The sequence below is a fragment of the Manacus candei genome, unplaced genomic scaffold (assembly GCF_025592945.1).
Source record: "Manacus candei isolate 608988 ecotype Guabito, Panama unplaced genomic scaffold, ASM2559294v1 h1tg000233l, whole genome shotgun sequence".
Taxonomy (NCBI): domain Eukaryota; kingdom Metazoa; phylum Chordata; class Aves; order Passeriformes; family Pipridae; genus Manacus; species Manacus candei.
The window spans coordinates 27,646-55,283 of NW_026138281.1; the positions used below are offsets into that span (position 1 = coordinate 27,646).

The 27,638-nt window shown below is 59.4% G+C and overlaps 3 protein-coding genes and 1 long non-coding RNA gene across 9 annotated transcripts in view; 2 read left to right on the forward strand and 2 right to left on the reverse strand.

Annotated features, from left to right (window-relative positions):
• Positions 1-178: 178 nt before the first annotated feature.
• Positions 179-12,372, reverse strand: LOC127464553 (uncharacterized). 4 transcript variants are annotated; one of them, XR_007901431.1, is made up of 9 exons: positions 12,169-12,372; positions 11,528-11,637; positions 10,480-10,635; positions 7,802-8,098; positions 7,598-7,697; positions 2,197-2,594; positions 1,993-2,092; positions 968-1,163; positions 193-598 (listed from the first exon to the last, which is right to left on the reverse strand). It is a non-coding gene; the product is annotated as an uncharacterized LOC127464553 (long non-coding RNA). The 4 variants fall into 4 exon arrangements; XR_007901430.1 differs by having other exon boundaries at positions 179-598; positions 10,480-11,637; XR_007901429.1 differs by lacking the exons at positions 10,480-10,635; positions 11,528-11,637; positions 12,169-12,372 and having other exon boundaries at positions 204-598; positions 7,802-8,174.
• Positions 12,373-12,489: 117 nt separating this feature from the next.
• Positions 12,490-17,822, forward strand: ZNF740 (zinc finger protein 740). Of its 3 annotated transcripts, none has more exons than XM_051774891.1 (8): positions 12,500-12,577; positions 13,258-13,532; positions 14,307-14,435; positions 15,402-15,488; positions 15,583-15,645; positions 15,799-15,913; positions 16,189-16,307; positions 16,402-17,822. In XM_051774891.1, the coding sequence occupies exons 2-8, from the start codon at positions 13,524-13,526 to the stop codon at positions 16,492-16,494; spliced, it is 615 nt and encodes a 204-aa protein (XP_051630851.1). In that variant the 5' UTR covers positions 12,500-12,577; positions 13,258-13,523; the 3' UTR covers positions 16,495-17,822. The 3 variants fall into 3 exon arrangements, with proteins under 3 accessions (XP_051630853.1, XP_051630851.1, XP_051630852.1); XM_051774892.1 differs by lacking the exon at positions 12,500-12,577 and adding an exon at positions 12,603-12,698; XM_051774893.1 differs by lacking the exons at positions 16,189-16,307; positions 16,402-17,822 and adding an exon at positions 16,038-16,173 and having other exon boundaries at positions 12,490-12,577.
• Positions 17,823-18,191: 369 nt separating this feature from the next.
• Positions 18,192-26,793, reverse strand: RARG (retinoic acid receptor gamma). Its single transcript, XM_051774877.1, has 8 exons — positions 26,637-26,793; positions 23,382-23,527; positions 22,722-22,863; positions 22,357-22,511; positions 21,578-21,754; positions 20,947-21,151; positions 20,099-20,257; positions 18,192-19,334 (listed from the first exon to the last, which is right to left on the reverse strand). The coding sequence occupies exons 1-8, from the start codon at positions 26,755-26,757 to the stop codon at positions 19,156-19,158; spliced, it is 1,284 nt and encodes a 427-aa protein (XP_051630837.1). The 5' UTR covers positions 26,758-26,793; the 3' UTR covers positions 18,192-19,155.
• SPATS2 (spermatogenesis associated serine rich 2) overlaps positions 25,817-27,638 on the forward strand; it is a 62,571-nt gene continuing 60,749 nt past the window's right edge. Inside the window, exon 1 of the mRNA XM_051774872.1 lies at positions 25,817-25,821. The gene's annotated coding sequence lies outside the window, so the exon portion shown is untranslated. The remainder of the gene's footprint in view (positions 25,822-27,638) is intronic.

Here is a 27,638-nt window from a genome sequence, read left to right on the forward strand (position 1 = left end):
CCCCAAGGACGGGCGGGGCGCGCCGGGAGGGGCCGCGCGGGGCGGGGGCGGGTCCCGCGGCTGCGACCCCGCGGGGAAGGGACCCCCGGGCCGGCCCCGTCCGGCCCCGCCGCTGGCCCTGCTCGGCCACCGCCCCTCGCCCACAGTTTTAACGTTAGAGAACCAAGTTTAATCCAGAGCGCTGCAAGCTCCCAAGTGCAGGGGATTTCCATAGACTTGTTATTTTTCTCTTTTTAATGACCACATGGCTAAAGTCAGGGAAATACAATCAGCATTTCCTAAACACCATCACTTCTACATCCACCTGCGATCAGGGGCCGATGGGCAGCAGCCTGCCCTGGACGGGCTGCAGGGATGGTGTGAAGGCCACTGTTCCCCAGGTTTGAAGGACTCTGGCCATGATCCCTGGCCCATGGACAGAAAGCCCAGAGCCAACGGGAACTCCAGCCAGCTGCAGGCAGATGTTACTCTGTCCCAGTTTGCCAGGGGTGGGCACGAAGGTGCCCTTCCCCGTTCGGAAGTGGAAGTTGTCCCCTGTGCAGAGCCCGCTCTGATCCTCGGCCTCGTGGGAGCCAATTCCCTTGTCCCAGCCCACTTCCTGCAGAGAAGAAAGGGAAAGATTACACATAAGGGAGATATTCTTCCCTGGGAGGGTGGGGAGGTGGCCTGGCACAGAGAAGTTGTGGCTGCCCCATCCCTGCAAGTGGCCAAGGCCAGGCTGGATGTCTATTAGAAGGTGTCCCTGCCTGTGGCAGGGGGTGGAAGCAGATGATCCCTGAGATCCTTTCCAACCCAAACCACTCCAGGATCCCAGGATGATTCCATGCTCTCTCTCTGCATTTATTTGGCATCATTTCCTCTCAAAAACAACATCTGTGATTTAGTTGATTGCTAAAGCCATCATTTTAAAATCATCTCAGGAATCCAAAGGGACTGGAAAACACACAGAAATCATTCCTGCACCCACCAAATCATTAGGAATTGGAACCCGATTCCCTTATCTCTCTCCTTGTTCTTCTTGGCTGGAAAACCTGATGATCCCCACTGGCTATTTTTAGGCCGCTTTTCTTCCACAGCTCCTTTCCTCCCGGCTGAAACCTCCTGGCATCTTCAGGGCTTATCCGGAGGGAAGCTCCTCTGAAGTATTTCCTCTCGTGGCAATTCTGTGGGATGAAGAAGTAAAAAAAGCACGTCAAGAGCTCCTTCTACCCCCTTCCCTCGCAAACACCCTCCCAGTTTGTCCTTGGCAGCTCCATCCCCCCGGCACCCGCACCTGACGCTTCGGCTCTGCTGGAAAAGGGACAGCAAGTGCAGAAGCAAGTTCAGTGCTGGGCAGGGGCTCCCTGGGGAACGGCACTTCAGTGCTTTAGTCTGTGGCCTTTCCTGCTGCCCTCCCTCCTGGAGGCAGAGGATGACCCGTCCCTTGTTTCTCCCACGCTGGCAGACCCAGGTCCTGCTCCTTTGGCCCCACTTTTCTTAGCAGACCCAGCATCATTTCCCAGGGTCCCCAGGAAACTTCTGCACTCGACCCATTGCTAAGTGCAGAGCACAGGGCAAGGGAAGGACAAATTTCTCGGCACCCACCCCCTGGAATTTTCCTTCTCCACAGCACGCTCCCGTTCCCGCTGTCTCTGGAGGTGCCCGCACGAGTCCTCCTTCTCCCAGCACCTCAGAAAATGTCCTTTTCACCCAGGTCCTGCTTACCGTCGTCCAACAAAACACGCTGACAACATTTTTCACGATGCCAGTGGAGAGATATTAGAGCACACTGCACAGGGAAGCTGAGCCTGCCCCATCCCTGCAAGTGTTCCAGGCCAGGCTGGGCGGGACTCACAGCAACCGGGGACAGTGGAAGGTGTCCCTGCCCACGGAAGACAGGCTGGCCTTTGAAGGTCCCTTTCAAACCAAATCGCTCTGGGATTCCCCTCCAAAATCACTCCCAAAGAGACACAGCAATCAAAGCAGAGGGACTGCACTCCCAGCTTTTCTTACCTGCAGGCACGCAGCACAGCACGTTGGACATAAAAGCCACAGGGTTAGTCCTGCCAGAGGCGTCCAGCACACCCACGGCGACTGAAGGGAAAGAGGGAGCCTGGGAACACGGAGTAAAAGACACCTTAATTAGGACTACACTGAGCCATAGCCAGGTCATTCCCACAGACAGCTTCACTGTCCAGTCGTCCAAAAAGCACTCACCGAGGCCTCAGGTAGGATGGTTCCTGACGCTGACCAGGTGAATACCTCCCTGGAAGCCAGCTCTGCTCCTGCCAGGCACTGGGGCTCACCCAGAGGGGCTTTGCCAAGCATCCAAGGGAAATTAAAATTACAGCCTGGGCAAAGGCGTTTCCCGCAGGACCGCTCCTGGCCAAGGCCACCGGTCCGTGCAAGTCAGACCACTGACCACCCAGGGCTGGGGATTTTCAGGGGCACACTTCCAGCTTTTATTCTCCAGAAACTCCAGTTCTTTCTGGCACCGCTTGCCAGAAAGTCTTCCCCTGTTGGAAGAGGTCACTTTAGTCTTTCGAGGGGCCAGATTGCCAAAGCCCGGCCAGTCCGTTCCCACGAGGAAAGGTAGCTTTGTCTTGTACAAGATACTGGGGGAGGGGGGGAGACACAAAAGTTTAATTTAAAAGAACTGCCTAGAATAGAAAGCAATTCAAACATAAGGCAGACAAGACTCGTGCAAAATTGAATTACATTGGACTTCAAAGGAGAATTATTTCCCTCTGCACCTCAGGGAACCCCAATTTTCACCCAGGTCCCGCTTATCATCGCCCAACAAAACGTGCTGACAACATTTTTCACGATGCCAGTGGAGAGATATTAGAGCACACTGCACAGGGAAGCTGAGCCTGCCCCATCCCTGCAAGTGTTCCAGGCCAGGCTGGACGGGACTCGCAGCAACCAGGGACAGTGGAAGGTGTCCCTGCCCACAGAAGACAGGCTGGCCTTTGAAGGTCCCCTTCAAACCAAATCGCTCTGGGATTCCCCTCCAAAATCACTCCCAAAGAGACACAGCAATCAAAGCAGAGGGACTGCACTCCCAGCTTTTCTTACCTGCAGGCACGCAGCACAGCACATTGGACATAAAAGCCACAGGGTTAGTCCTGCCAGAGGCGTCCGGCACACCCACGGCGACCGAAGGGAAAGAGGGAGCCTGGGAACACGGAGTAAAAGACACCTTAATCAGGACTACACTGAGCCATAGCCAGGTCATTCCCACAGACAGCTTCACCGTCCAGTCACACAAAAAGCACTTACCTACCAGGGCCTCAGTTAGGATGGCTCCTGACGCTGACACCTCCGTTTGCCCCGGGGGGGCAAGAATAACATCCCTGGGAAGAAGTCACCCCCAACAACAAAAAGGGAAAATTAGTGAAGCATGGGGTCCTCTTCTGACTAGATTGCCACCAGCATTCCATAGCAAATGCCACGACTATTCTGTTACAGACGAGAAAAGCCTGTTCTCCCAAACAAACAGCGAGGAGATTTATGGGCACGCCTGAAAATTTCCTGTGAGGAACTTTTTGTAACTAAGGAGCAGGTGCTATCTTGAGTTGAAGGCATCAATTTGACAGACACTTAGGACAGCAAACTCTTCAGCAGAGCAATTAACTGCTGCCTATTTGAACAGCAGGGGAGAGAAAATGACAGTCGAAGGGAAGACAAGAAAAGCAGAACTGGAATCAGCAGACTTTTCTTCCATCTCTCCCGAGAAAGCCTAGTTTGTCTGTTCTAATAATTCTATGCCCTTTTCTACATGAAACTTAGACCAAGGCTGAAAAAACAACTAGAAAACACGGAGAGAAGCTTTTTTAGAATTTCACGTGATTTTCCCAAACCGATGCCAGAAAAGCAGAACTCGGTAGAATGTACTCACCTCGAGGCCTTTGGTCTTTTTTTCCATAAGCTTCGTCACCTGATTGAAAAAGCAGAGTAGACTCGGTATTTAGGCTCCCAACAGGAAAACTTCCCCTTCGTTTCCTAAAAGAAACTACATTAATTTGCACAGCTGCAGGCGCGTCTCCAGATGTTAAAGCCTTTCAGCTTTTCAGAGGGTGAGAATGCCCTGCTAAGGAAGGCTGAAAAATGCTCGGAGTCTGCACAGGTCAAAGAGCCCCTTGATTTTGTCTGTGTTCCAGTCCCTGGCTAAAGAAATGGTAGAACAAGCGCAGCTGTTCCTTGCCTATTCCCTAAGAGGTTTGGCCAGGTGCTGGGCCAGCCCGGGCACTCCGGGGGAAGGCCGGCAGTGCCCAAGCAGCGCCGCTTTGCCAGGGGCGTCGCTTGCAAGAGCGCCGCCGAGCGCCGGGCCCTGCCTCACAGTCGCCGCCTGGCGGACACGGCCGGGAGCGGCACTGCAGCCGCGCGCCCCCCCCCCCCCTTGCGAGACCCGCGGCGCCTTTCGCGAGGACGGGCCTTTCTTCCCTAAAACCTGCCCTTGCCTAGAAAAAGCTGAGCAATTCACAGAGTTGCTGTTTCCAGCCCAGCTTCCCAAAGGATTTCTCCCTCCCGGCAGCGCTGGCAGGGTCCCCGAGGCAGCGGAGACCCTCCCCGCGGGGGGGTGTGGTGCGTGTGCAATGCCAGGGCACATCCGAACCCTCCCCTGCGGCGGCACGCAGGTGCAAGCTTCTCCGCAGTGGCGAGCAACTTGCCTGTCGCTTCCCCGGCCTGCAGTCCCCGATGGCCGCGGGAGAGGCAGAAGAGCGGCCGCGCCCCCCCCCTCCGACGCGCCCAGCTTACCCCGGGGCCGATCTCCGTCGGATCTGCCGGCGTGGGTCGCTTCCGGGGGGGGGAAGGCGGCGGCGCAGCCCCGATAGCATCTCCAGGGCACGGCGGGAGCGGAAGCGGGGGCGGGGGCGGGAGCGGGAGCGGAGCGGAGCGGGACGAGCGGGTGGCGCGGCGCGGCGCGGCGCGGCGTGGCCGCGTGGGGTCCTGAGACGGGGCCTGCCCGCGCCAGTGCCTGCCGCCGCCCACGAACCTGCCGCCCGCGCCCGGCGCCGCCGAGCGCCCCGCCCTGTCCCCGCAGCCGGAAGCAGCGCGGCGAGACGGCGCTGCGGGCGCGGGGCGGGGGTCCGGGTCGCGGCGGAGGTCAGGCAACAGGATAGACGCCTCTCTGAGGCGAGGGGGCCTCTCACCGGCATCTTTAGTGTGGCCTGGGCTAAGTTCCGGTCTTGGCGGCGCCATCTTGAGTGTGGCGTCGGGGCAAACTTCCGGACCGCGGCAGCCATCTTTAGTGTGGTCGTTCCGGTCCTGGCGGCGCCATCTTTACTGTGGGCTTGGCGGACTTCCGGGCCGGGGCCGCCATCTTTAGTGTGGTTGTTCCGGTCCTGGCGGCACCATCTTTACTGTGGCCTTGGCGGACTTCCGGGCCGGGGCCTTGGAGGACTTCCGGTCGCTCTCTACTTCCGGTGACCGACTTTACCCAAATTAGCGTCCCTCCTCGCTAATTTCTGCGCTTTCGCCCCCAAAAATCTTCATGTTATTCCCCCCACACACACCCCGGGAGAGACGGGAGACCGCGAGTCCCACCCTGCCCCGGAACCGGCCCTTAACTCGAGCAGGGAGCGCTGCACCGGCACGAGAGCCACTGCGCATGCGTCGCCGGTCCCTCTCCTGCCTGCCCTTACTTACCACGTGATCGCCGGCGTCTTGCCGACGACTGCGCATGCGCCGACGTCGCCACCTTGGCTTCCCTCCCACACCGCCGCCCGACCGCCCGGCTTCGCTTTCTTACTGCGGCTCCCCCTCCACTTTTTCGGCTCCCTGGGGTTCCCCCACCCACATTTTGGGGTCCCCGTCTCACATTTTAGGGGTGATGACCCCGCAATTTACGGTTCGGGTGAGGGGGGGAGGAGGGGAGGAGAGGAAACGGGGTGCCCAAGGAGGGGTTTCTTTTTTTTTTTTTTTCTCTTTTATTTCATTTTCATTTTATTTCCTTTTTAGTTTTTTTGCCTTTTTTTTTTCTTTTTTATATTTCCTTTTTCATTTCGTTTATTTTTTATTCTCTTTATTTTTCATTTTCTCTCCCAGTGCTCCCCAGTAACACCCAGTGCTCCCCAACAACCCTCAGTAACACCCAGTGCTCCTCAACAACCCCCAGTAACACCCAGTGCTCCCCAACAACCCTCAGTAACACCCAGTGCTCCTCAACAACCCCCAGTAACACCCAGTGCTCCCCAGTAAACACCCAGTGCTCCCCAACAACCCCCAGTAACACCCAGTGCTCCCCAAAAATTGACCCAAAACCGACCCAAATCACCCCAAAAGCTGACCCAAAACTGACCCCAAAACCTGACCCCAATCATCCCAAAAGCTGACCCAAAACCTGACCCCAATCATCCCAAAAGCTGACCCAAAACTGACCCAAATCACCCCAAACAATGACCCCAAACTGACCCCAAAAACTGACCCAAATCATCCCAAAAACTGACCCAAAACTCTGCATTTATTTGGCATCATTTCCTCTCAAAAACAACATCTGCGATTTAGTTGATTGCTAAAGCCATCATTTTAAAATCATCCCAGGAATCCAAAGGGACTGGAATATACACAGAAATCATTCCTGCACCCACCAAATCATTAGGAATTGGAACCCGATTCCCTCATCTCTCTCCTTGTTCTTCTTGGCTGGAAAACCTGATGATCCCCACTGGCTATTTTTAGGCCGCTTTTCTTCCACAGCTCCTTTCCTCCCGGCTGAAACCTCCTGGCATCTTCAGGGCTTATCTGGAGGGAAGCCCCTCTGAAGTATTTCCTCTCGTGGCAATTCTGTGGGATGAAGAAGTAAAAAAAGCACGTCAAGAGCTCCTTCTACCCCCTTCCCTCGCAAACACCCTCCCAGTTTGTCCTTGGCAGCTCCATCCCCCCGGCACCCGCACCCGACGCTTCGGCTCTGCTGGGAAAGGGACAGCAAGTGCAGAAGCAAGTTCAGTGCTGGGCAGGGGCTCCCTGGGGAACGGCACTTCAGTGCTTTAGTCTGTGGCCTTTCCTGCTGCCCTCCCTCCTGGAGGCAGAGGATGACCCGTCCCTTGTTTCTCCCACGCTCGCAGACCTAGGTCCTGCTCCTTTGGCCCCACTTTTCTTAGCAGACCCAGCATCATTTCCCAGGGTCCCCAGGAAACTTCTGCACTCGACCCATTGCTAAGTGCAGAGCACAGGGCAAGGGAAGGACAAATTTCTCGGCACCCACCCCCTGGAATTTTCCTTCTCCACAGCACGCTCCCGTTCCCGCTGTCTCTGGAGGTGCCCGCACGAGTCCTCCTTCTCCCAGCACCTCAGAGAATGTCCTTTTCACCCAGGTCCTGCTTACCGTCGTCCAACAAAACACGCTGACAACATTTTTCACGATGCCAGTGGAGAGATATCAGAGCACACTGCACAGGGAAGCTGAGCCTGCCCCATCCCTGCAAGTGTTCCAGGCCAGGCTGGGCGGGACTCACAGCAACCGGGGACAGTGGAAGGTGTCCCTGCCCACGGAAGACAGGCTGGCCTTTGAAGGTCCCCTTCAAACCAAATCGCTCTGGGATTCCCCTCCAAAATCACTCCCAAAGAGACACAGCAATCAAAGCAGAGGGACTGCACTCCCAGCTTTTCTTACCTGCAGGCACGCAGCACAGCACGTTGGACATAAAAGCCACAGGGTTAGTCCTGCCAGAGGCGTCCGGCACACCCACGGCGACCGAAGGGAAAGAGGGAGCCTGGGAACACGGAGTAAAAGACACCTTAATCAGGACTACACTGAGCCATAGCCAGGTCATTCCCACAGACAGCTTCACTGTCCAGTCGTCCAAAAAGCACTCACCGAGGCCTCAGGTAGGATGGTTCCTGACGCTGACCAGGTGAATACCTCCCTGGAAGCCAGCTCTGCTCCTGCCAGGCACTGGGGCTCACCCAGAGGGGCTTTGCCAAGCATCCAAGGGAAATTAAAATTACAGCCTGGGCAAAGGCGTTTCCCGCAGGACCGCTCCTGGCCAAGGCCACCGGTCCGTGCAAGTCAGACCACTGACCACCCAGGGCTGGGGATTTTCAGAGGCACGCTTCCAGCTTTTATTCTCCAGAAATTCCAGTTCTTTCTGGCCCCGCTTGCTTCAGTCTTCCCCTGTTGGAAAAGGTCACTTTAGTCTTTCGAGGGGCCAGATTGCCAAAGCCCGGCCAGTCCATTCCCTCCACACCCCCCCCGCACTCAGGGGCCGAGGGGCAGCCCTGCCCTGCACAGGCCCCGGGGCTCGCCTTCAGGCCGTCTGTCCCAAGGCTGGAGTGATCCTGCCATCAGCCCGTGGCCACAAGAGGCACAGAAAGCCCAGGGCCAACAGCAACTCCAGGCAGCCGCAGGCAGAGGTTATCCCTTCCCAGCTTTTTGGGAGTGGGGGAAAGGTGCCTTTCTCCATCCAGCAGTGGCAGTCGTCCCCGCCGCAGAGCCTGCCCCGATCCCGGGCCGCCTTGGAGACAATTCCCCTGTCACAGCCCACCTCCTGCAGAAAAATGTTGGGGTTGAATGCGTATTTTGTTGTATTTTTAAATTTTTATTTTATTGTTAAATTTCGTTATTATTCTCTTGAAAGGCCGGGGAAGGCGCTTCAGGCCCGGCCCGGCCAACGCCTCGCTCTGCGCAGGCGCCGCTTCCAAGCCTGCCCCGACCGCCGGGCCCTGCCTCGCAGTCGCCGCCTGGCGGACACGGCCGGGAACGGCACTGCAGCCGCGCGCCCCCCCCCCCTTGCGAGACCCGCGGCGCCTTTCGCGAGGACGGGCCTTTCTTCCCTAAAACCTGCCCTTCCCTAGGAAAAGCTGAGCAATTCACAGAGTTGCTGTTTTTATCCCGGCTTCCCAAAGGATTTCTCTCTCCCGGCGGCGGCAGCAGCAGCAGCAGCAGCAACGCTCCCCGGGAAGCCCTGACCGAGGCTGGGAATTGACACACAACAAGCCAAGAGCATTAACTCGGCCCCAAAACACTCCACAAGAAACCAATTTACAGTCACCTTTGCCTCCTTCCCCCCCGCGCAGGCCCAGGCTTTGGGATTCCAAGGCAAACCCTGAGAGGCCCAGAGAGCAGCAGCCCCTCAGCCCCAGCACGGCCTCCCCCGGGCTCCCCCGGCCGGGAACCGGCCCAGCCAGCCCCTGCTGTGCAGCACAGCAGGCGGGGGGATGACTTTTGGGACCCCTCCCTGGCCACTGCAGAGCAATGCAGGCATCGGGGCCAAGTCCTACCCAGCCCCCGGGCACTGCAGACAGTTCAGCCCCAGCAGCAGCAGCTGCTTTTCTGCCTCTTGCTCCCCTCTCATTTGGAACCGAACGGTGAGGAACAAGCCCCAAGCTTGTCGAACAATCGGCACCGAGCAGCAAGGCCTGGGCTCACCAGAGGCCCGGGCCTGCCTACTCCAGGTTCTGGGCTTCCTTTGCTTTCTTCCGCCGCAATTCTCCTGCCCTTGCAAGCGTTAAAAGACAGACTGCCCGGTGAGACGTGCCCCGAAACAGCCATCGGTTCCAAGGCCAGAAAATCTCAGGGCCACACTTAGAAACCCTGCCCGAGGCCCCTGGAGAAGCCAAGGGGAGCTGGGATTCCCTGGAGTCCCAGGGAACCGAGGGGAAGGTGGCAAAGGGGCAGAGAGCAAACCCCCCCCAGCTGCTTCTCCCTGTAGCCCCCAGTGCAGGTGCAGCAAACGCACACCGGTGTAGGGTTTTTAGGAGAGCTTTACAATAAATTAAAAAACAATCAGTTTACTGAAAAATCCTTCTGCAGTCTGTGCTGTCTAACAACTCAAATTGCTCACTAAGAGAATTACCTAATTTAGAACAACTCAATCATAGAACCTCAGTGCAGCTGCCCTGGGATTTCATGCCCCCTGTGTCTCTTGCATCGGGGAAAAGGACTGGGATGCACTGGGAGGAACTGGGGGCAGTGGGGAGGGATGGGGATGGCACTGGGGAGACTGGAGAGGGACTGGGGGCACTGGGGGGATTTGGGCTGGGAATGGGGACACTGGGGTGGGACTGAGATTTTCTGGGGAGGGACTGGGAACACTGGGATGGGACTGGGGTCATTGGGGAGGGACTGGGGACTATGGGACTGGGGGCACTGGGATAGGACTGAGATGTGCTGGGGAGGGGCTGGGCTGGGACTGAGGGCACTAGAGAGGGCTTGGGGGCACTTGGGGGAACTGGGCTGGGACTGGGATTCTCTGGGGAGGGACTGGAGGCACTGGGATGGGACTGAGAGGCACTGAGGAGGCACTAGGACACACTGGGGCACCACTGGGGTAAGCACCCCCTCGACGTGGTGGGCCGGGAGTCGGCGGCCGGGAGCAGGGAGGACGCAGAGCGGCAGTGCGCCTCTGACCGCCTCTCCCCACGCAGCAGTTCTGCTGCTGCGGGGACCTAGACTGCCCCGACTGAGTGCTGGCTGAGATCAGCTCCCTGGCCGAAATCTTTTAAGTGCCTGCCCCCACCCCGTATCCCTCTGCCCGCTCCAGGCCCGCTGCCCACCTTCCTTCTCCTGCGCAGTCTCCGCTGATGTTGAAGCTGATGCTGAAGCTGATCTGTGCCCAGGTTCTGCAAACCAATCTCTGGAATGCCTCTCTGCAATCCCAGCCCTGCAGTGATTTCAGCTCCACATCTTCCCACCACCAAGTGAAGTTGCTCCTTGATCAGAGCAGGATGTTTACTTCAGGTCCAGCTCTAGAAACTGTATTCCAGCTTCACCCCCAGAGTAGCTATCCCAGCGTATGGGGATAGGGTTGGAGGTGGAATCACTGAGGGGCTGGCATAGTGGTTCTCCAGGTGTAGTGGTGAGGAGTCAGCACTTGGGACTCACTATGTCCGCTTTTCTTGGCAGCAGCCATTGGAGCAGACAGAAGAGGCATCGTGTAGGACAGTGAGGCCAGAGTGAGCAAACAGAGGAGTGGCCTCAGGCTGGAGAGGGGCCAGAGAAAGGCAATGTGGGCAAAGGGACCTCCCTGTTTTCACCAGGTAACCTGCAGGGTTGTAATATACTTAAGATAGATTTGCTGTGCATCTATATGAATAGGCTGCAAGCACAGGGAAAAAGTCTCACCTTAGAATGGTGACATGAAATCTCCTTCTATTAACCATCACACATTTCTTAGTACGTAAAATCTACTTAATGAAAACCAAAACATCAAACAGCGGATTGATCAAGTTGTGCCCTGGCTGGAGCAGATGCCTGACTGTACTCTGCAAACGGAAGGTGCCTCTGAGGACCAGTGAGTACTCTGGATGCTAATGCTGTCAGAGATCAAAATTTAAGCTCTCAACAGAGAGATCTGAACAAGTTGCAGGAAAAAAAACTGCTTTCTAGTTCCTTCAGCTTCAGGAAGCCACAGTGGCAGATGGCCAAATGTGCAGTCAGTTGGCTGCAAGACCTTTAACTCACCGGACCAACAGTTACCGCAGAAAGAAAAATAAAAATCTATCAGAGGAAGTTGTTCACAGATAAAAGTCTTCATGCATGGTTCCGTGCAAGTTTCTTTATGCCATTCCTTCAGTTTTAACTCCATTACAAGTGATTCCAAACCTTTTGTTTCTGAAGGTCTCATTCCTTTGGGTTGCTTCTCCTCTGGCATTTCATCCGCATGTCCTGCACAAAGTTTCTGAAGGCTGGTTCTTCATGGCTCTCCTCAGTCACTGGGGGAAGAAACGACTGTTCAGCGCTATTTCAGTACTTGTTCTACTTGTGTTACTGAAAAAAAGCTAGAATCAGGATAGCCAAAGCAACATAGAAAGTGTATTTGATCTTCAACTACATTACAGGGCAAAGGAAATAAGTGATCCTACCCATCAGTGGAACAGGGAAAGAATGAAGATTAAGCCTGTGAGCTATATAAGAGAAAAATCAGGCAAGATCCTGGGAGGGGACCCAAGTAGGCCAGCTGACCCAAACTGACCAAAGGGATATTCCAGACCATATGACGTCAGCTCAGATATAAAAGCTGAGACAAAGAGCAGTCTCCAATGGCTGCTTGCTGAGGAACCATCATATGTACTGAAACCCTGCTTCTCGGGAGTGGCCGACCATCACTGCTCATGGGAAGCAGAGAATGAACTCTGCTATCTTTTGCTTCTGCAGACGCAAGCTTCGCTTTACTTTTTTGCTTTAAATAAACTGCCTTAACCCAGCCCATGAGTTGGGGGTTTTCTTACACCTTACTCTCTCACCTGTCCTGCTGGAAAGGGGAGTGATAGAGCAGCTGGGTGGGCACCTGGCATCCAGGCAAGGTCAACCCACCACAGGGTCCCAGCGGGGAGGAGGGGTCACAGCGAGGACTGCGTCTCGAGGAGGACACGGAGGGGTCCCAGAGGGTGTCGGGGGTCGTCGGCTCGGGGCCGTTCCCCCGTCGGAGGGCTCAGGCTGCTCTGAGAGGTGTAGGCCGCGCGGTTGCCATGGCAACCACCATCACCCAAGATGGCAACGGAGAGCCTGGCCTCGCTCTTCCTTTATACTCATGCGCATTGCACCCGTCGCTTCCGCCCGGCGTTTGTGGCTCTCGGAAGTGGCGGCGGGGGCGGAGTTTCCAGTTCCGGGTGAGGACGGGGGGGCGGCGGGAGCGCGGAGGGGCCGCGGAAGGTACGGACCGACACCCCCCGAAAAACCCCCCGGAGAGACCCACACACACACCCCGAGACACCCCCGGGGCCGACTCGCGCCCCCCCCCCCCCCCGCCCGGGGAGGGGGGGAGGGAGGGGAGGTACAATGGGGGGGGCGCTCGAGACCACCCTGGTGGGACCCTGACCCACCCCCGGTGTGACCCCCCCCCCCCGATGATTCACCGTCTCGGTGCGCCCCCCGTGCCTGGGACCCCCCCCCCGTGCGAACCCCCAAACCCCGGGCCCTCTCCCTTCTCCGGATCCCCCCCGTCACTGTGACTCCCCCGCCGGGACCCCCCCGAGACCTGAACTTCCCCCACCGCTCTCACCTCCCTGTCTAGGGCCCCCCCAAACTCCCCTCAGGGTCACCCACCCCCCAGGATCCCCCTTCCTCCCCCCACCGTGTCACCCTGCCCTGGACCCCACCCCCAGGTTCCCCCCCACACATTTGGGCCCCCTCAAACCCTGCCAGACTCCACCAGTTTAGGGTTGGTGGCCCCCGCCACCCCATATCACCCCCTCCAGTCCTCCCCAGATCCAACACCCCAAAGCCACCCCCACCCCCCTCAAATCACCCCCAGAGTCCCCCCAACCCCTTCCGTTTTGGGTGGGTGACCCCCCCACTTTTGGGGACCCCCCTTTACCCTCTTTTCCCCCCAGGACCCCCCGACAACTCCGTCCCTGCGGATCCAACACCTCCCGCTTTGGGGGGTCCCGGCTTTGGGGGGGGGCCTGGACGAGTGTCCCCCCCCTTTCCTGAGCCCGTGGCCCCCCAGGAAGAGGAGGAGGAGGAGGAGGAAGGAATGGCGGCGCCGTGGCGGGTACTGGAGCCCGCCCAAAAATCCATAAAAATTTACTGATCCCACCTTTTCTGCCCCCAAAAGGAGCTTTGCCTGGGCGACAGTCAGGCCAAAGGCTCCCACACCATGGCTCAGGTAATGAGCCCCCACCCCCCGTCCCCAAAATCCCCCAAAGGCCCCCAAATCCCAAGGCCTGGCAGCTTTTTTGGGGAAAAATGGCCCCGAAATGTGGGAAAAAGGGGGAAAATGGGGCTGGAGCTGGAACCCCCCTTCCCACTTTCCCCTGGTTTTATTCCAAATTTTCTTCAGGCTTATTCCAAAGTTTCTCAGTTTTTCTGGAATTATGCCCAAATTTCCCATTAACCTTTGGTCCTGTCAGGCCCCAAATAAGGGGGTTCAGCCCCCTCATCCCCACTTTTGGAGTCTTCCCACTTTTCCCTGGGATTATCCTAAATTTTCCCTAAAATTATCCCAGTTTCTGTGGGATTACCCCCAAATTTCCCATTAATCCTTTGTCTTGCCAGGCCCCAAAAAAGGGAGTTCACCTCCCCCTCCCGACTCAGAATCACCCTGGGATTATCCCAAGTTTCCTTGGGATTTTCCCACATTCCCTCCCAGGGTCTCCTTGTTTTTTGGGGGTCTCTGTTGATGGTGGGGGTCCCTGTCCCCCCCAGGCGAGTCTTGTAGGGTTTTTTGGGGGGGCTTTTGGGGGGTTTGGTTCATGATGGGGGGGGTCCCAGGCAAGTCTCCTGGGGGGTTTTGGGGTCTGTGCTGATAGGAGGGAGTTTGGGGGGAGTAAGGGGGTCTGTGCTGGTGTTGGGGGTCCCTGTCCTCCCCCAGCAAGTCTCTTGGGGGTTTTGGGAGGGTTTTGGGTTCTCTGTTGATGGTGGGGGTCTCTGTGCCCCCCAGGCAAGTCTCCTGGCCTGTGAGGGGCTCTCGGGGGTCTGCCTGGTCCCCACAGTCGCCAGTAAGAAGATGATGCCCAAGGCTGGAAAACAGGACGGGAACCGGGAAAGAGGCTCCAGCCCTGACCTGCTGGTATGGGATGGGGGGGAACCCCCTGGACTGGGGGGGTCTGGCTCTAATGGGAGGGTTATACCTTCAGTTGGAGGGGTTCTGGCTTTAATTTGAGTTTTTTTCTGCTTTAATTTGCTTTCTCCTGATTTAATTTGTCTTTTTACACCTTTGATTTGTGTTTTTCTGCCTTTAATTTGGCTCTTTCAACCTTTAATTTGGGGGTTTCCTGTTTTACAACTTAAAACTTAAGAAAAATGCAGGGTTTTCCACATTTAATCTGGGACTTTCTGTCTTTAATTTCAGATTTTCCACCTTTAATTCAGGTTTTTCTACCTTTAATTTTGGGGTTTGCTGGTTTAATTTAGCTTTTCCCTGCTTTTATTTGAGTTTTTTCTTCTTTAATTGGATCTTTTCCTTCTTTAATTCAATTTCATTTCCATTCAGTTGGACTTTTCCTCTTTCGTTGGGGTTTTTTATCCTTTAATTGGAATTTTCTATCTCTGATTTGCCTTTTCCTGCCCTAATTCCGTTATTTCCATTTGATTCCCTCCCCCCAATTCCATTATCCCCCCTCCCCCATTCCCTGCCCCCTTTACCCCCGAATTCCCTTCCCAATCTTATCCCCCAATTCCTAACTCCCCAATCCCGATTCCTGTCCCCCAAAACCCCCAATTCCTGCCCCCAAAACCCCCTCCCCAATTCCCACCCCCCTTACCTCACATCCTCCTCCCCAATTCCTGCCCCCTCAAATCCTCCCCGTTCCCTGCCCCCCCAATCCCCCCTCCCCAATTTCTGCCCCCCCTTTTACCCCCCAATCCCCCCTCTCTGATTTTTCCCCCAATTCCTGCCCCCAAATCCCCCCTTTAACTCCCCTTCCCAATTCTCAACCCCTCAATGACCCCCCAAATCCCTCCCCATTCCCTGCCCCCTTTACCCCCAAATCCCCCCCTCCCCAATCCCTTCCATCCCACCCCCAAATCCCCCCAGTCCCTCCGCCAAGACCCCGACAAGCCCCGCGCCCGCAAGGACGACGACACCCCCGAGGCCTCCAACCCCAAGAAATCCATGAAAAAGGCAGGTTCCCCTCCCCAACGGGGGGGTCTCTGTGGCGTGGGAGGGGTCTCTGTGCCCCCCCGTGCCCGCTGACCCCCCCTGGCCCCCCCGGCAGCGCCGCAAGCGGGTTCCCAGCGCCGAGGGACCCCCGAGCTCGTCCCGCCGCTCCCAGTCCCAGGTTTGCCGCCGCCCCCCAGGAGGAGGAGGAGGAGGAAGAGAATCTCCCAAACTCCGGCAGGCGCAGGACGGCCGGGGGGGGGATTTGGGTGGGGCTGCTGGGGGCCCCCCTGGCTCTGAGCCCCCCCAATCTCTATCCCCCCATGGTTTGTAGATGGTGGTGATCGAGCAAAACGGGTCCTTCCAGCTCAAGAACTTCATCTGCGACCACTGTTTCGGGGCCTTTCGGAGCAGTTACCACCTCAAACGGCACATCCTCATCCACACCGGTGGGGGCACCAATTAACACACCCTAATTAACCCCTCACAGCCTTAATTAGCCCTCTCCTCACCCCCATCCTGATTCCCCCCCAGTTAGGTGTTAATTAACCCCCTGGACGCCCCCCAGTTTAGGGGAGAAGCCCTTTGAGTGTGACCTGTGCTCCCTCCCTCCCCGATCCCAACCACCCCTTAATCCCACAACTTCCCCCCTCCTCCTCCATTCCCACACCCCCTAATTACCCCCAGGGGTGTTAATTACCCCCCCAACTCCCCCTCACTTTAGGGGAGAAGCCCTTTGAATGCGACGTGTGCGACATGCGCTTCATCCAGAAGTACCACCTCGAGCGGCACAAGCGTGTGCACAGTGGGGAGAAGCCCTACCAGTGCGAGCGCTGCATGCAGGTAATTCCATGGGAAATCCCACCTGGAATTCCCTTGGAAACCCCCAGAAGCGCCCCCACCCCGAATTCCAACCCTAATCCCCTCCATCCTGCAGAGTTTCTCCCGCACGGACCGGCTCCTGCGGCACAAGCGGATGTGCCAGGGCTGCCAGGGCAAGAACCCCCCTGACTCCCAGCTCCTGCTGTGAAATTCTGGGAATTCTGGGGGTGCTGGAGGAAGGGGGAGCCTCCCTCCTGCACTCCCCACCCTCTGCATCCTCTGCTTCACCCGGATTTTTCACCCTGAGCTGAGAACTCCTAAAAAAACCTGGAGCGTTCCCAGTGTGAAAAACTCCGATCTTTCCCACCCTTCTGGCCTAAAAACTGGGATAATGAGCCCAAAAATCCTCCTGGAATCTTCAAGCTGTGCCCTCCTCATCGTTGGATCCCTAAATCCACCCCACATTGCCCCATAGGACAGACTGGGAGTCCCCAAACTGCCCTAAATCCCAGCAGGTTTGGGGTACCTAGGACACAGGTAGGAGGGTCCCGCTGGGAATGACATCTCCAAACCTGCTTTTTGGGGAGGAAAAAGGAGGAAAACTGAGGATTTTGGGGGGTGTCTCGGCTTCGGGAGGGTGGCAAATTCCCCCTTTTTATGGAAAACATAAAAAGGCAGCACTTCCCATTCCCGCTGGAATTCCTGTGGATTCCAGGGACGTTTCCCCTGTTTCCACATGGTTTTGGGGGGGCTCCCTGTGTCTCCCCCTGCACCTGTGGGGGGGGCTGCACCCAGGGGGGCGAAGGGACCCCCATTTCCCAGAAAACCCCATTCCCAGGGGGAGGAAAATCCTGGAAACCTCCGTTCTCTGGGGTGGGAAAACCCTGGATCTGCTGAGGGGGAATGGTTGGAAGATCCAGGATGCCCCAAAAAACTCTGGGGGTCCCCCCTAGTGTTCCCCCCCACATTTTGGGGGTCTCATGCCTCCCCCAATCACAGACTGCTCCAAGGGGGGACAAAGCTGATGAATTTTGCCCCCCCCCCCTTTTTTTGGTGCCCTGACCCCCCTTTCTGGACCTGCAGGACTTTGGGGACACCCCCCCCCAGTGACGCTTCGAAAAAGGCTTTGGCTCTGCTGAGCCCCCCCCGCTAAATTTGGGGGTCAGGGAGGGTGGTTTGAGGGCTCCAGGGGGTGGGTTGGGGGGATTCTGGGGGGGTTTTGGGGCCCCCCCAAACCCGGGGGGGTGGTCACACACAGACCCCACCCTTCTGCCCTCCCCAGATTCATTTTTGGGGTGTTTTGTTGGGGTTTTGGGGTTTATTACAGTTATTTTGCTATGGGGAGGGGGGGGGGTCGGGGTTCACCCCCGGGGTGGGGGGGTCACTTTTAAACGGTAGTTTTTTCTAAGGGTTCCCAAATTTCGTGTCCCCCACCCGTGTCCCCAAAATGTCGTCCTTTCCTTCCCCAACCCCCGTGTGCTCCCCCCTTCCTTTAGGGTTTATTTAAATAAAACTTTGGGGTTTTGCTTTTTTTAACCTAAATTTGGTTTCTTCAGGGGCGAGGGAGTGGTATTTGGGGGGACCCCCAGAACCTATTTGTGCCTCCCCCCCCAGACCCCAAAAATGGGAGGGGAATCATTAAACTGGATGGGGGGGTGTCCCCAAACGCCCCCCCAAATACCCCAGGGGTGCCCCCCCCCCCCTTATCCCTGGAGAGGGGTCCCCAAGTGACTCCCCCCCTTTATCTCTGGAGGAGTCCCCAAGTTTGGGGGGTTCCCAGTGCCCCCCCCCAAATAACCCAGGAGTGCCCCCACTCCCACCCCATTGGTGCCCCCCATTACCTTAGGGGGGGTCCCAAGCCTCCCCTCCTCCCCCTCTTGTCCCCCCAGATTCACAACCCCTCCAAAAATTTCCATCACTTTATTTTGCAAAAATAGAAAAGTCCCGAGACCTCCCCTCAGCACAGAGGGAGTGGGGGAGGGCTGTAAACATGGCTGGGGGGCCCCCCAAAAGCGGGGGATGGCTAGCGGGGGCGGGGCAGCGGCAGGGGGGCCCCCTAAAAATGGCAGGGGCCCAATGTAAACGCAGAGGAATAAATAAAGGGGGGGGTGAAAGTGCTGCCCTGGGGGGAAGGGTCACCACCCCCCCGTAGTGTAACAGACCCCACCCAAGTTGGGGGGGAGACAAATTTAGGGGGGCAGCAGCAAGCCCGGGCCCCCCCACTCAGCCAGACTTGGGGGGGGGGGGGTAACATATTTGGGGGTGTGTCCCCCCCCAAAGCTGCCCTGGGGGGGTACTGGGGTCACCCTATGGCTTGAAAACCCCCCAAAATAGGGGGGAAGTTGGGGGAGTCATCTTGTGTCCCCCCATCTTTGGTCTCTGTAGTGTATAGGGAATAGGATGGAGGGAGGAATTTTGGGGTCCCCCCCACCCCCAACAACATATAAATGGGGCCCCCCCAAACTGGGGGGGGGAATGTCCTGGGGGGGATAATGGGGGTTCCCCCCCTCCCAGAATCCACCCTGTGTCCAATAAATAAACCCTCAGGGGGGTATTTAGGGGGGGCAACCCAGGAGTGTTAATTTGGGGGGAGGGGGGGCTGCCCCTCTTAAAATTCCTCTCACTACAAGGCGGGGGCAGCAGGGGCTGGGGGGGCTTTGGCTGAAGCTGAGTTTGGAAGGGGGGAGGGATCCCTGGACCCCCCCCCAGCTTAAGGCAATAGCTTTGCTCTGTCAGTCTCTGACCCCCCCCACCCCAACTCAGGGGGGGGCCCACTTTGGGGGTCTCCCGCCTCCCAGAGCAAAAGGGGGGGACCCTGGAAGGCAGCTATGAGTGCCCCCACCATAGGGGCTCTGGGGAGTTGGGGGGGTTACGGGGATTTGGGGGGGCCGGGGGGACTGTCCTGGGCCGTGGGAGGGTCTGGGGGTGGGGGGGGCTCCCCCTGGCCCTCCCCCTCAGTGAAGATCTCAGGGTTCTCCAGCATCTCCCGGATCAAGGGGGGCATCGGCCCCGGGATCTCCGTGCGCAGGGTCAGAGCCCGTTCTGCCCCTGGTGGGGAGCAAAGTGTGAGTGACCCCCCCCCCTCCAGTAATTAACATCTGCCCCAGGGGCTTGGAATTTCTCCCGTGAGAGCTTAGACCCTCTCCATCCCAGGACCTTGGAGCCCCCAAAATAAGCTCAAAAGCCCACCAAGAGCTTGACCCCCCCCAAAACTCTGAACTCCCCCCAAGAGTTCCAACTCCCTCCAAAAAGATCTTGAGCCCTCCCCAAACTACCTTCAACCCCCCTAAATTTAAGCCCCTTCAAGCACTTGAACCCCCCAAATTTCAACCCCCTCCTAGAGCTTAAGCACCTCCAAAGACCTTGAATCCCCTTCAAATGAGCTTCAATCCCCCCCCAAGACCTTCAACCTCACCAAAAACTTTGAAACCTCCCCCGGAGAGTTTCAACTCCCCTTCCCGCAAAACCTGGAACCCCCCAAAACCTTGGACAACCGCCCCACCAAGACCTTAGACCCCCCCCCAAAATGAGGCTGGGGGGGTCCCAGAGAAGGATTTTGGGGTGTTGAGAGGGGGGTGTTTGGGGGATTTTGGGGTCAGAGGGGCTCAGAGGGGGTCCGAGGGGCCTTTGGGGGCTATTCCTGTCTGGGGGGGGTCCCGAGGGTCTGACCCTTGGTGCTGATGCCAGACAGATCGGTGATTTTTGAGCATTTGCAGAAGTACTGGGGTTGGGGTGGGTTTTCAGGGGGTCCCAGGGGTTTTGGGCTGTTGGGAGGGGCTGTACCCATTTCGGGGGGGTCCCGGGGGTCTCACCCTTGGTGCTGATGCCGCGCAGGTCGGTGATTTTGAGCAGCATTCGGGGGAATCGCTGCGGTTGCCGAGGCCGCCGCCGCCGTGCGTAGACCCGGAGAGCCTCAAGCAGCGGCTCCTGCAGCCGCTCCACGCGCCGGGGCTGCTCCAGCTCCATCCGGTCTGGGGGGACAGAGACCCCCGGGATGGGACCACCAGGACAGTGTCCCTGTGTCCCCATATTCTCATGTCCCCCCTGTCCCCCCATCCCTGCCCTCTCCTGCCCTGCAGATCCCAGTGTCACCGTGTCCCCACATGCCCACCATTGTCTCTCGTCCTAGGAGACATGTCCCCACAGCCTGGTCCCCGAGCCCCCCATGTGCCCCAATACCCGTGTCCCTGATGTCCCCACAATGTCCCTATGTTCCCAGTGTTCCCCCACCTCCTCACATTAGGCCAATGGCCCTGAGCAGCCCCCTCTCAGTCCCGTGTCCCTTATACCCCCTTACACCCCTCCTATCCCCAAACCCCTGATACTCCCCAAGCCTCCTGGTGTCTCCCCAATGTCCCCCCTCGTGTCCTCACCTCCACAGATGAGGCTGATGGCCGTGAGCAGCCCCAGCTCAGTGTCACTGAGCTGCTGGGGCAGGAGCTGCCCTGCTGTGACCCCTATATTCCTGATATCCCATGTCCCCCCGGTGTCCCTCGTGTCCCTCCACCTCCACAGATGAGGCAGATGGCACTGAGCAGCGCAGTCTTGGTGTCATCGAGCTGCAGGGGTAGGAGCTGCCCCGCTGTGACACCCATATCCCGATACCCTCCGCGCCCCCTGTGCCCCCCTTTTCCCCCCAATGTCCCTGATGTCCCCCTACCTCCACAGATGAGGCAGATGGCACTAAGCAGCCCCGTCTCAGTGTCGTCGAGCTGCAGGGGCAGGAGCTGCCCCGCAAAGGCGAACACCAGGTCAGTGAGGGGCCCGAACCCTGCGTTGTGCATCTGGGTCCTGGTCAGGGTGAGCCCATCCGAGAACGTCATCGTGTCCTGCTCGGGGGTGTACCGGGTACAGATCCGCAGCATCTGGGGGTCAGGGTACCCCAAAATCACCCAGGGATCCCAAACACACCACCTCCCCCAGGGTCAGCCCATCCCAGAACGTCCTCATGTCCTGCTCAGGCTGTAACGGGCAGATCTGCAGCATCTGGGGGTCATGGGGGTCAGGGAACCCCAAAATCACAAAGGGGTCACCGAAATCCCCCCACTCAGGGATCCCAAATATCCACCCAGGGACATCGAAACCCCTCAAGAGACCCCAAAATTTCCACAGGGGACCCCCAAACTCACCCAGCCCCTCTCCAGGACATCCATCTGTGGGTGGTGAGGTCAGAGCCACCATGGGACCCCCCAAGCCCCCCTGAGGTCCTCCCAAACCCCCTGAGGAACCTCCAAACACCCTCCAAGACCCCCCCAAACACCCTCCAGGACCCCACATCCCCTGATGCCCACCAGGATGTCGAGGCAGGCAGCCTTGAGCAGGGTGATCTGGTCGGCCATGCTGAGCCCTGTGAACCCCGGGAGCCGCTTCGCGAACTCCACGATCTTGATGATGCACTTGGTGGCCAGTTCACTGAACTTGTCCCACAGCCCCAGGTCCAGCTGCACACGGTGGTCTGCACTCGAGTTCTGGGGGACATAGGGGGCCAGGGACTCAGTTATGGGGGTTTAGGGTGGTTTGGGACCTGCTGAGACCCCCTGGAACCACTCAAACCCAACCTCGGCTCCCTGAACTTGTCCCCCAGCCCCTTGCCCAGCTGCACACAGTGGTCTGTGCTCAAGTTCTGGGAGGCACAGACCCAGTCAGGGTGGTTCAGGGTGGACTGGATCCTCCTCAGACCTCTAGGACCCCCTGGGATCACTGGGACCCCCCAGAGCCTCCTGGGGACCCCTCCCCAGCACCTCTCTGCCTTTGACTCCAGCTGCCCCCAGTGCTCAGATCTGGTGTTTTGGGGGGCCAGGGGGTCCAGGAACCCCTCTAAGGGTCTGAGGATTGGGGTGCCCCCTCAGGGACCCCCAATCCCCCCCCCCCCCACGACTGCCTAGAAACTCCTGGGACCCCTCCCCAGTACCACCCTGCCCCTGAACTTGCTCCCCAGCTGCCCCCCCCAAGCTCAGATCTTTTGTTTTGGGGGTTCAGGGTCACTCAGTGACCCCTCTATGGATCCAAGGCTTGGGGTACCCCCCTAGTGCCCACCCAGGGACCCCCCAGAACCCCCAGCCCCACTCACCGTGGTGTACTTGCCCAGCTGGCACAGGGAGGGGAAGGTCTCCTGGTGGGCTCTGCTCACCCTCCGCACCAGCTCGGCCAACTCAGGGCTCAGCTCGTCTGCCCCAAAATCCTCCTTCACCTCCTTCCTCCGCTTGTTCCGGTCGTGCCTCACGGCTGAGGGTGGCAGGGAATTTGGGGGGGGGTGGGCAGGGGGGTTCAGGGGTGACCCCCCAGAGCCCTCACAGACCCCAAAATCCCCCCCTGGCACAGGACCATCGCCCCCTGAGCTTCCCCAGCCCCACTGTGACAACCCTGGGACCCCTCAGTGCCACTTTGGGGGGGAGTTGTCCCAATTTTTGGGGGAGTCCCGGAGCTCCCTCGCACCTTCCTTGGACATCCCGACCCGGAGGCACTTCTGGAGGCGGCAGAACTGGCAGCGGTTCCGCGTCACTTTGTCGATGGGGCAGTTCCGCTCCCGGGGACACGTGTACACCATGTTCTTCTGGATGCTGCGCCGGAAAAACCCCTAGAATTGGGGGAATGGGGTTCAAGGGGGCTGGGGGGACCCCCAAAATGGGGGCAGCAGGAACAGGGCACTGGGGGTCCCAGTAAGGCTACCCAGGGTTAACCGGGGGCTCCCCAGTGGCTCCACAGGGGTCGTTGGAGTGACTGGGGTCACTCACTATTGGGGAGGGGTCCCAGGGCTTTGGGGGGGGGTCCTCAGCACCTCAGGGGGAAGGGGGGGCAAAAACGGGGTGAAGGGGGGTTAGGAGTACCCCCAGACTGGGGGCACCAGGAACAGATCACCAGGGATCCCAGTAAAGCTGCCCGGGGTCAACTGGGGGGTTCCAGTGCTTGGGGAGGATCTTCATTCCCTGGTGGGGGGGTCCCCAGAGTCCCCACTCCCCACACAGGGTCCCCATTGCCCCCCACGGGGTACCCATTGCTACCCGCAGGTTCCCACGGCCCCAGGAGAGTCCCCACTGTCCCCAGGCCCCCCCAGCCCCGTGCCCCTCCCGTCCCCTCCCATGCCCCCGTGCCCACCTTGCAGCCCTCGCACGAGCTGACCCCGTAGTGATACCCCGAGCTCTTGTCGCTGCACACGAAGCAGGGTTTGTACACGCGGGGGGGAGGTGGCGGCGAGGGGGGGCCCGTGTCCCCCAAAACCCGCCCGGGGGGGGCCTCCAGGGCTGGGGGGGGCACAAAAAGAGGAGGGGAGGGGGTCAGGCAGATCCTCTGAACCGCTCCCAAAAAGGAGGGGTAAAAGGGAGGGGGCAGGATCCTCCTACGTTGGGGGGTCGCCATATTAACCTCCCCCTTCATCTTGGGCTCCCCCCAAAAACAGGGTCCAGGACCCCCGACCACCCCAAACCAGGTCCAACTCCCCCCAAGGGGTCCCAAATGGTCCCTCAGTGGGGTCTCCACATCCCTGTGCCTCCCTCCAAAAAAATCAGGTCCCTCTTTCTGCACCCCCAAACGTGTCCAGGACGCTGCGACCCCCCCAAAAACAGGGTTCAAAAAAAAAGTCTCCAAAAAAAGGGGGACCCTTCATACAGCCCCCCCCGCCCCAAAATCTGAGATTCAAACCCCAAAACTCGGTGTGGGGAGTCCCAGCTCCCAAACCCCAAAACTCTTTAGTTAGAGGGGTCCCAGTCCCCCCCAAATTCGGAGATGGGAGGTCCCAAGCCCCCCCAAACGCCAAAATTCGTAGCAGGGGGGTCCTGAGCCCCCAAACCCTCAAAATTTGTAATGGGAGTGTCTGAGACCCCCAATGTCCCTGGGGGTGCCACAACGGGGGAAGGGGAGGGCATCATCAGTGCCACCCCCCAATACCCAGCTATGTCACCCCCCGGAACCCCAAAACTGGGGGTGAGGGGGTCCCCGGCCCCTTCCACCCCCCAAAATTTGGAGACGGGGAGTCCCGAGCCTACATAAACGCCAAAATTAAGGGTGGGGGAGGTTCCCAGCTCCCCACAACCCCAAAATTCAGGGTGGAGGCGTCCCACACTCCCCCTCGCTGTGCCGGGGGGGGTGTGACACGGCGGGGGAGGGGAAGAGCCCCCCCGCACGCGGCCCGGGCGGCGCTGGGGGAGGGCGGGCGGGTATTTTTTGGGTGGGTTTTGTGTGGTTTTTTCCAGAAAACCCAAAATTGCTGAAATTAAAGAAATTCCGGCCCCGACTGGCGCGTTTTTAACCCGGGGGGGGGGGTCTGAGGGAGGGGTGGGGCCCGCCTTGGGCACGCACGTGCCACAGGCACCCCAAAATAAACTCCCCTTGACCCCCCTCCCCTAAAAATGAGGCCGAAATGGGGGCCACACCCTCCCGCCCCCGCGCTCCTCCCTCCACGGGGGACCCCCCACGTTTAGGGGGGGCCGATTGTGCCCCCTCCGAATACTAGAGGGTCCCACGGAGGGTTTGGGGGGGCATATTTGGGGGACACTCCCGTGTCTCGCTGGATTTAGGGGGGGAAACCCAAAATTTAACCCCCCAGCCCCACAAAACAGCCCCCCAAAGTGGCTACACCGCTACACCCCTCGGGGCGGGGGGGGGCACAACGCTGTGGGACCCCCATATATCTCCCCCCAACTTTGGGGGGACCTCCAACTCCAAGGCGAGGGCTTAAATTTGGACGGGGGGGCACGGGGAGGTTCCCCCTTCCTGGGGTGGAATTTGGAGGGCCAGGGGGGTTCCTCCCCAAAAATCGGGGGGGTGACGCCCCCTCCCGCCCTGCTGAGAAGGGGGGGCCTCTCCGCGACCCCCAAGGGGGGTCGGGGCGGTTTTGGGGCGGCCCCGCAGGGGTTAAAGTGCCACATTGGCAGCGCGGGGGGGGGACGCGGGGGGGCGGGTGCGGCCCCGACTGGAACCAGTTGGGCAGGGGAACTGGGCGTGGGGGGGACACGGGATGGAAAAACCGCGACACGGGCACAGGGGGGAGCTTTAGGGGGGTTTTAGGGAGGGTTTGAGGGAAGTTTGGTGGGTTTTGGGGGTCCCGCCCCCCCCAACCTGTTTGTGCCCAAATTTACACGAGGGGGATTCCCGAGTGCGCCCAGGACCTCCCGCGTGGGCCCCTCCCCTCAAAACCAAGTCCCTCTTATTGCCACCCCAAAGGGGTCCAGGACCCCTCCCAAAAACAGGGTTTAGGGCCCCCCCGACCTCCCCAAATCGAGTCTAACCCCCCCACCAGTGGTTCCAAATGGCCCCTTAGTGAGGTTCACGTCTCTGTGCTCCCCCAAAAACCCGGGTCCCTATTTCCACCCTCCCAAAGGGGGCCGGGACCCCGTGACCCCCCAAAAAACAGGGTTTAGAGCCTCCTGAGCCCCCTAAAAACAGTGTCCAAGTCCTCCAACCTTCCAAATCGAGTCCAAACCTCCCCAGAAGGGATCCCGAGTGGGTTCTCCCCGTCCCTATGTCCCCCCCCTCGAACGGGACATCCTCAAAATCGGGTCTGGGACCCCGCCCCCTCCGAAGGGGTCCCCCAAAACCGCCCCCCCCCTCACTCCCTGGCTCCCTCGGCGGGGAAGGGGGGGGAATTGGAGGTCCCACACACCATCCACTGCCCCCGCGCTCACACGCCCCCACTCGCCCCCCCTCCCCATTTTCCACACCTCTCACGTCACTCCCGCACATACCCGGGTCGGTCCCGCACCCAGGGGCGTCACTCACCAGGCCCCCCCCGCACCCACGCGGGGTGTCCCCCGACCCCCTCGGGTCGCCTGAGCCCCCCCCTTGCACGCGCATTTGCACACTCGGACACGTCCACGCCCGCAGCCCTTTCCACACCCCCGCACCCACTCGGGGACACGGACACGCCCCCCCCCGTGCACCCGCCGACCCCCCCCTCATTCCCCACACACTCGCGCTCGCTCTCACACTCGTTTGCACACTCAGGATCACACTAAGAGACTCCCACGCACGGACCACGCACCCACCGACCCCCCCACGCACCCACTGACCCCCCCCCACGGACCCACCGACTCCTCCCGCTCCTCGCACACTCCCAGTCGCTCTCACACTCATTTGCACAGTCAGAGACTCTTTTTCACTCCCCCACACCCACTCGCGGACCACGAACCCACCGACCCCCCCGCACACACCGCCGCCCCGCTCCCCGTCGCTCTCACACCCATTCTCACACTCGCACACTCAAACTCAAGCTCACAGACGCCTCCCCGCCCTCCCTCGCCCCCCACACCCACTCGCGCATCTGCCCCCCCCCCCTCCCTCGCCCAGGGCCCTTCCCGCGCCGCATTCCTCCCTCAACCTCCTCACCCTCGTGTCCCCCCCGTGCCCCCCCGGTACCTCTGCGGGCGGGGGTCCCGCAGCCCGCGGGCACCAGGACCCTGCGGAGGGCGCAGCCCCCCCGGTTGGTCACGTCGTGGAGCCGCCGCGGTGCCGCCGCCGCCTCCAGGCAGTCGAACATGGTCCTGCTGAGCCCCCCAGGAGCCCCCCGACACCCCCTAACACCCCCCCACCCCGCCGCGCTCGGCCCCGACCGGCCCCGCTCGGCCCCGGCGGGTGCGGCCCGGCCACGCCCCGGGGAAGGGGCGGGGCCCGAGGGGGCGGGGCCTGATGGGTGGGGGTGAGTTGGGAGACGGGAAAGAGGCGGGGTCTGAAATGGGGTGGGGCCTGAAAGAGGGCGGGGCTCAAGGGGATGGGATGAATGGGAGGGGAGGGGCGGGGAGGGTTTTGAGGGGCGTGACCTGATGATGAATTGGGCTTGGTCTAAGTGAGGGGCGGGGCCTCGGTGGTTGTGGCTGAATACGGATGGGGCGTGGTCTCAGCGAAGGGCGGGGCTCGGATGTGTGGGCGGGGCCTGGGGTCGCAGTCACAAGCGGAGTAGCGCACACACGTGTCACACGTGTCACACACGTCACTCGTGTCACACACACACGGTGTCACACGTGTCACACACACATCCCGGCCGCCAGGAGGGAGGGGCCGCCCCGTCCCGCCCCCAGCCCCGCCCTCCTGTCATCCCAGCCCCTCCCAGTCCTCCCAGTCCCCTCCCAGTTCCATCCTGTGCATAGTCTCTCCCAGTCCTTCCAGTTTTCCCAGTCCCAGTGTCACCTCCTCCAGTCCCTCCCAGTCCTCCCAATCCTCACTGTCACTCCCTCCAGCCCCTCCCAGTAAACCCAGTCCTCATGTCACCCCCTCCCCACTCCCCTCCTAGTTCCATCCTGTGCACTCCCAGTCCCTCTCAGTCCTCATGTCACCACTCTTCTTCCCAGTCCTCCCAGTTCCCCAATACTCGCAGCCCCTGTCACCTCCCAAGTCCCTCCCAGTCCTCCTAGTCCATGTCAC